Raw genomic sequence first — 7,502 nt, 5'->3', positions numbered from 1 at the left:
TCTGCAAGGGGTGACTCTGGTCCCCTGCCCAGGATGGAGCTAGTGAAGCGCTGGGCTGCTGCGAGGAGAAGCAGGGAGTCCTCCCATCCCGGGCCCTCGCACCCAGAGCAGCTGGCGAGAGGCCCTGACCCTTTTGTGCCGCGCTGAGCCCAGCAGTGGCGGCGCCTGTTCCCACTCCCTGCAGCAGTCAGGGCCGTGCCTCCCTTTGCCTTTCTACCCCGGCTGCTCCTCAGATCAGGGCACAGGCACGATCCCAGGCACCAACCCGCGGCGGTGTGGGGAGACATCAGAAGCAGGAAGGAATTTGCTTTCTGGATCTCAAAGCAGTGAAGATGGTTTCATGCCCAGCTTCCCAGCTGCAGAAATAGGAAGACCCTGGCACACGCTGCCTGCAGGAAGGCGATGGTGGGATCCTCACTGGGGGTTGTCAAGCAAGGCTGGAGAGGCGTCTATCAGGAAAGTGTTAGGGACAGTGACGTGTGTGTCCGTGCAGGGGCTGCACGAGGTGACCCTGGAGGCACATCCAACCTGCCAGCTGTACAGCACGGAGGTTAGATGTTCACCCCAGTGACAGTGCCTTGTGGATGGATTTGAACCCGCCTCCAGCAGAGGGGCAGGTGGCAGCGCAGCATGGTGAGCAGGGCCATGTTGCTGCAGGGGTTAATGCATCCCTTGTCCCTGCTGCCAAAGTGCGACCCTATAACCTGGATTTCAGCAGGGGGTCCCGCCCCTGCTCCCCTCGCCCCCAAAATCCCAGCCACTCTGGGAGCCCTGCAGGCCTGATGGCACAGCTCAGCTCTGCGCCAAGGGGAGCCCCGAGGGCTGGGACTGGGCAGTAGGCGCGGGAGTGATCTCGTTCCCAGGCACCAAGGGACAATGGGGAAGATCAATCTGGTGCCGGGGCAACGAGCGAACAGGTAATGCGAGGCAATGCCCACAGCATCTCGTTCTCCTGTTCTCCCTTCTTCATGCCTCCTTCCCTGGAAGCAGCCCCTCACCTCAGCTGTTGCTCCCGTCCTCCATGCCCAATCACCGACTTGACTCCAGCCCCCATCCAGCTCCTGCCCCTCCAGGCCCTTTTCAGCCCCCTTCATTCAGGACGGTCTGGGATGTGCCACGTACTGCAGAATGGGTCTGGATGGCTGCAAGCCTCATCCTGTACAGCAGGGCTTTGGACCCAGGGCATGCGTCATGGTCAAACCTCTCAGCCCCAGACCACGTCCCTTCTGGGCTCATCCAGTCACATCCCTTAGACACTGCCTGATCCCTCATGCTCAGATCCTGCGGGGATGGGCTCTGTGGGACACAAGTGCTAGGCAGGTGGACAGGGAGGGAATCAGCTGCATTTGGCCCCTCTTTGTGACTGTATGAGCCTCATCTACCTTTTTGGACCCAGCTCCATTTCCCTATATTTAGAGCCTTGCGCAAAGAAAAAAAAAGCACTTCAGGGAAGACAAGACCACAGAGCTGGGCTGTTTGTGAGTTCAGATCGAAGTCAGGAATAAGCAAGTAGCAAATAAAATGTGAGAAATGTAGGAAGCAACTGGGGCAAATGTAGGGCAAACGGGGAGGAAGAAAAGAGAAGGAGGCACCTGCTTTGTCGCTCACGTGGGCTGGCTGCAAGAGCGCTCGGAGATGTCCGGAGATGCAGAAGGGAAGCAGGGAGGCAGCAGGTGGTGAAGCAGAGGAGCTGGAAGGAGAAATGGGGGTAACGCTCACTCGAGGGACGACGGTTCTCTTTCCTCCTCCAGGCAGCTCTCTCCAGTGTGAAGTTTGTGAAGCAATAGGGGACAGCTGTTCTGGCCCCATGGAGACCTGCGATCCTGGCGAAGATACCTGTGGTATTATCAAAAGTGAAATGATACTAGGTAGGTGAGAGGTACTTTAAAATAGCTTTACTTCCCCACCCCCACACCAACTTCCATTTCCCTAGAAATTAAAGGTCCAGGATGAAGCCTCTTGTGAAGTCCTTTGGTGCCCTGTGATGAAGAGCTCGAGGTGCAGTTACTAACCCCACCAGTGTTTCTTGCTCCCTTCCAACACCTGCAGGGGAAGAGCACACAGGAGGCCCAAATATCCAGTTCACTGCCCAATGCACCTATTTGAGCATCTTCCTCGACACCTTGGCTGTTAGCTGGGCAGGAGCGTACATCTCTGTGTATCTGGCAGCATGTCTGTGCTCCAGGATCCCTGCGCTGGGCTCCTGGACGGGAACACATTGAAGATTAAGAGAGTTTAAGATTAAGAAAGCTCTGCATGTTTAGAGTAGACAAACAAATGTCGAGCTGGGGCTTGAGTACTCTGCAATACATCCTTCAGGAGGAGTCCAGGATCTCCTGACCATGTCATGATTGGTATATAATGTGGGGACAAGGTCGTGCTGTACCAGGGCAGCAATGATGCAAGCGCACGGAGGAAAGTCCTTTGGTAACAATTGTGGTTTCTTAACTCTGTGCTGTGTTCCTTTTTGTTCCAGGTGGAGTGAAGGTGGTGACTTACGCAAAGTCCTGTCTCAGCTCTGATGTGTGTCCCAATATCCATTTTAGTATGGACTTTGGGAAAGGAATAAGAAATAGAAACAGTATCGCCTGCTGCACCGGGGAGGCCTGTCAAACTGCTTCTGTCCAACGTATGTGTCTCCTTCTCCTCCTTCCCTCCCCATCCACCCATCACAAGGAGGCTCATTTTTGAGTCACAGTTATGAGTCCTGCTTTGTCCTGAGCTGGCACCAGCCTGGCGGTTTGATACTGTCATAGAACATGAGGGTTGAATGGATCTCAAGAGGTCACATCTAGTCCAAACCCCTGCTCAAAGCAGGACCAGCCCCAACTACATCATCCCAGACAAGGCTTTGCCTAGTCTGGTATTTAAAACCTCCAAGGATGGAGAGTCCACCACCTGTGTGGGGAGCCTGTTCCAGTGTTTTACCAGCCTCCTTCTGAGAAAGTTTTTCTAATATCTAACTTCAAATATTCTTGCTGCAACTTGAGCCCATTGCACTTTGTCCTGTCATCTACCCCCAGTGGGAAGAGTCCAGCTCCATCCTCTTTGTAGCCCCCCTGCAGGGAGGTGAAGGTTGCTATCCAATCCCCCTTGGCCTTCTCTTCTGTGGACTAAATCAGCCCAGTTCCCTCAGCCTCTCCTCACCAGTCCTGGCCCCCAGCCCCACAACCATCTTCACTGCCCTCCCCTGCACTCTCTCCAGTGTGTCCACATCCTTTCTGTAGTGGGGTCCACAGCTGGACACAGGACTCCAGATGTGGCCTCCACAGTGCTGAATAGAAGGGAAGGATCACTGCCCTTGATCTGCTGGCAACACTCCTACCAATGCAGCCCAGGATGCCATTAGCCTTCTTTTCAGCAAGAACACAGTTTGGTCAGAGCCTGGCAGGGACAGCCCTATTGACCAGCAAGCAGGACAGGTTACGTGTGGGGGGAGCTGTCAGTGGCAGGTCTCGCTTGCCCTGCTGGAGGTGGTCCTGAGCTCCTGAGAAGCATTGCCATCCCTGCAGGGGACCTTGCACGGGGTAAGACCCCACAGCCCTGGGGCTGGGAGGCAAAATGCACAGGTGTGGAGACTCCCACTAAGCAGAGAAAGATTTCAGGGCTTCACACAGGAGCCCAGGGGACACTGGACCATGCTGCTCATGCACGTCCGGAGCTACAGCTGTGCCCCTGCCGGTAAGGTTGAGAGGCTGACAGGGGAGAAGATCTCGAATGCACACATTTCCCTTCTAACCTTGTCAAACCCGACTGTGATCTGCTTGTTCCCAGTGCCACCACTGAACACCACTCCCAATGGCTTGCAGTGTCCAGCATGCTTCAGCATTGGATCTTCTGACTGTGACACTGAGATTGCATATTGTACTGGGTCGGAGACCTACTGCTTTGATTTCGCTGGGTCATTTAGCATGGGTAAGTTTACTCATTCTGTGCTGTCATTTGTTGTTTGATCTTACAAATCCCATTGCAAGAAATACATTTAAGAGAAAGAAAAGGAGGCAAATAAATGGAAGTAGAGCTGAGGACCATTGAATAAAAGGGAAGGGGAACACGTCTTTGACCATGGGTTGCAGGGACCTGGCTGAAAAAGCCTCCTCATGTGACATGGCTTTTTTACAGTGTTAAAGCACCCGGAGGAAAACCATGCAGCCAGGGCCAGCTCTTGTGCTGGGTTGTCCACAGGCTGCCCCCAGCTGTGACCTCCACTCTGGGAAAGCAGAGTACTGGTTATAAGAAAGTTTGTGTGTTGATTGTAGCAGATTTGCTTCCTGCTGGAGGGGACGAGAGAGCCAGGGAAGCTGGAGATCTGAGTGTGACTCACTCACTCACACCAGAGACACGAGTCCTTGGCCAGAGGTGGGCACAGACAGCACGCACACAGCCCTTTCTTTCAGCAATCGCAGTCCCCACAACCAGTCCCAGCTTCCCAGGGGGCAACTGCCTCCAGGAGCCATTCCCTGTACAGAGAGCAAAGCAAACTGTCTTGCTGCTTGGAAGAAACCCCCAGAGTCTCAGCCACAAAACTCTCAACAGCCGGCATTTCATCAGACATGGATCAGCCTTTTCAGTCTCTGAAAGAGAACTCGCAAGGTTACCGGTACCAACATAACGAAGCGACCGGACTGAATAAAACCCGTGTCTGGATTTCAGTGCATGGCTATTTGCATCATCTCTATGATGTGATCATGTTGCAGCTGTATTGCTGCCCTGAGATTGCCAGATTAGACAACTCCTCGGGGTAAATCACAAGCAGAGGGATTCCCTGGGGAGGTAAAAGTCACAAGGCTTCTTGTCCTCCATTAGTCTTTGGAAAGTAGACAGCAAACAAGTAAATGAAGAAATCCACATCCCTAATGCTAGTGCCATTGTCCACCCTGCACCCTCCCTAGCCTTTGCATTTGATGAATATCAAAGTGAATTCATCCCCTCTTTATTTAACAGAATCTCTCTAGATCGTGTCAGGGGAAAAGACCAGAGAGAAGTTTACGGTGTCTTAATGCAGGACCTGATGTGCGTCCTGGTGCTGGCGTCAGGGTGCTCAATGCTCAGAGGAGGAGGGAGTGGCTGTGAGGCCTAGGAGGGGGGTTGTTGCAAGGGCCGGTAAGAGATGCCTTTATGCTTGTGGCGGGCCAGTAGGTGGAGTTCCTTCATTGAGCCTCCCACCTCACCACACCCGTCCACCTTCCGGACTCCATGTGTCTCTCCCCAGGGGTGCCTAAGCCCTGGCAGACCCCCTTTTGAGCCCCACTGCAGAGTCCGGGAGCAACCTTTGCTGCCACCGCCCCGAGAAGGGACTGTCTGGGGCCTTTGTCCTTGGGGAAACACAGGTTTAGTAGTTCTATGGGTACTCGACCCAATACAAGAACTTGGGGCACTTCCCCAAGTCGGGGGCCAAAAAGGATAGTCTCCCTTAGTCCGCTGACCGAAGGGTCCTCCTGGGTATAATTAAATCCACCCCTCAATAAGTCTCCCAGACTAGGTACAAAGGAGAACTTTATTGCTTACAGAGGGTAGGGTTAGACTAGGGTACAGGGTAGAGCAATATCAGAGAAATCCCATTGAGCAAACTCCTGTGGCTGTGGTAGCCTTTGATCACGCATCTGAGTTACTGCAAGCTGTATATCTAGTTGGATCTCAGGTAGCTTACTCACAAGTATCGTCCAAAGGCTGTTGGAGATCCCTTCCGGAGGCAGGCAGTTCCTTGATCTTGAGTTTTGAGAGAGAGAGCCAGTTTCAGATGGTACAGCTCTTCTTTCTTTGTTCCTGAGTATCCCTCATGGCTGCTGCCCTCTCTTCCTGGGCAGTCCTTAACTTACATAACCCTTGTGACCCCATTTACCTGGTCCAATGGAGGCCAGCACCTGTTGGCTGTGAGCCAACCAATTTGAAATACATCACTAGCTGCTGGGCAGACTCTAGCCTACCAGGAAGGAAGCCCCTTGCCCAGCTATGTGATGCCAGTGACGTAGGTAGAGGGAACAGGTTTTCCCACTCCCTCAGGAATGTATCCAGCTCAGGTTACCTAAAGAGACAGGGTAAGGATGTGTCTCTCTGCTGGGCCCATCGTTATCCAACTGTCACAGAGCAGAGACCTTGGGGAGAGAGAAAGGTGGCTTTCTGCCACACTGCTCAGTGTGTGTTTCTTCTGCCCTTCAGGGGAAGTCACTTTGAACACCGCAGTAAAAGGCTGTATTGCTCTGTCTGAGTGCACACGTCCAGAAGTACTGATGAAGGCAGGCCAAGGCTTCTCCATGGATTTCACCCAGTTTGAATGCAAACCAGCCTCTCCTGCAGCCAGCAAGTCTTCTGGATGGACCCTTCTAACCATGCCCTGCTTTCCCATCATGGCCGGGTTCATCTTGATCAAGACCATGGCCTGATGTTCCCAAGGGCCAAGAAATGCAAAGTCTGATGATGCAAAACATAATGCTACATAATACTCTGCCTCCTTGCTTGTGTGTGACTCTTTCTGCTACGGCTTCTGTCCTCGGGTGGTTCTTTCCCTCTGGGTCTGCATGCATACCGATGTGAACGAGAAAACTCACAACATTTCACCCTACTGAATTCCCATTTATTACAATCTAGGGTAGAGTTATTCCAGGAAAAATCAGAGGTAAAACTTGTGTTCTCTCTTGAACTTGATATGCTTACATTGGTGTATGGAAGTCATGAAGCGAAACCAGCATTAATGAGTCATGTCCAGCTCAGCATCTTGCATGTGGTTAATTTATCAGGGTTTGTGATGTATTGTGTGGCTGTTTATCCCAGGCTGGGAGGTAGGGACACACTGCTTAATAGCACTGCACAGCGCAGACAGCAGGAAGAGGAGATCCTGAGAGAGCTCTAGTTTCAGTCTGCACAAAACAGCCTCAAAAGGATCCCTTTCAGTTTACTTTACGAGATGCAGTTGGGTGCTAAAAGGACTGGGAACAAACCCTGTGAGGTTCCTTCTTAAAAAATGTATAGAGAAGTACGGCTGAAGATGACCTCTAGTCCAACCCTGTGGTTTAGGCAGGATAAGCCTTATCTAAAATACCCCAGACAGGTAGGTGCTTGCCTAATCTGCTCTTGAAAACTTTGCAGGAAGCAGATCCCACAACCCCTGTAGCATTATGTTTCCCAAAGCTTCACCACTCTCCTTTTCAGAAAGTTCTTCCTCATCGTCAGCCTCAATTTCCCTTGCTGCAATTTGAGGCCTTTCTTCCTTGGACTATCCAAGAAAGAACAGTATATAGCCATCTTCCTCATAGCTACGATTCAGGTATTTGCAAATGTTATCAAATCCCCGCTCAATCTTTTCTTCTCCAGACTAAAATGTCCCGGTTCTTCCAACCTCACCTCAAAAGGAGCTGAGCTCTGCAACTCCTTCCCTTTGAGGCTCAAAAGAGCCACGCCTGGAGATCTTTGGTAAGCACCGAATGACCTTCCTATTTGGGCAGGCATTCAGCAAAGAAAGGTAAGCTAAGATACTGTTTACTAGATGTCTGTTATACTTTGAT

General features: G+C 52.0%; 1 protein-coding gene across 2 annotated transcripts in view; it reads left to right on the top strand.

The window, feature by feature from the left end:
* Window positions 1-7,285, top strand: part of LOC106723383 (phospholipase A2 inhibitor subunit gamma B-like) — a 17,850-nt gene extending 10,565 nt beyond the window's left edge. For both annotated transcript variants that reach the window (XM_025195690.1, XM_014527623.2), the window contains 4 exons: window positions 1,752-1,868; window positions 2,477-2,629; window positions 3,775-3,915; window positions 6,160-7,285. In XM_025195690.1, coding sequence (XP_025051475.1) covers window positions 1,752-1,868; window positions 2,477-2,629; window positions 3,775-3,915; window positions 6,160-6,383 — 635 coding nt within the window. In that variant the 3' untranslated portion in view covers window positions 6,384-7,285. The remainder of the gene's footprint in view (window positions 1-1,751; window positions 1,869-2,476; window positions 2,630-3,774; window positions 3,916-6,159) is intronic.
* Window positions 7,286-7,502: the final 217 nt, after the last annotated feature.

This window comes from Alligator sinensis, unplaced genomic scaffold (genome assembly GCF_000455745.1).
Source record: "Alligator sinensis unplaced genomic scaffold, ASM45574v1 scaffold1366_1, whole genome shotgun sequence".
In the NCBI taxonomy this organism is placed as follows: Eukaryota; Metazoa; Chordata; order Crocodylia; family Alligatoridae; genus Alligator; species Alligator sinensis.
This window is presented reverse-complemented; position numbering and strand designations above follow the sequence as displayed.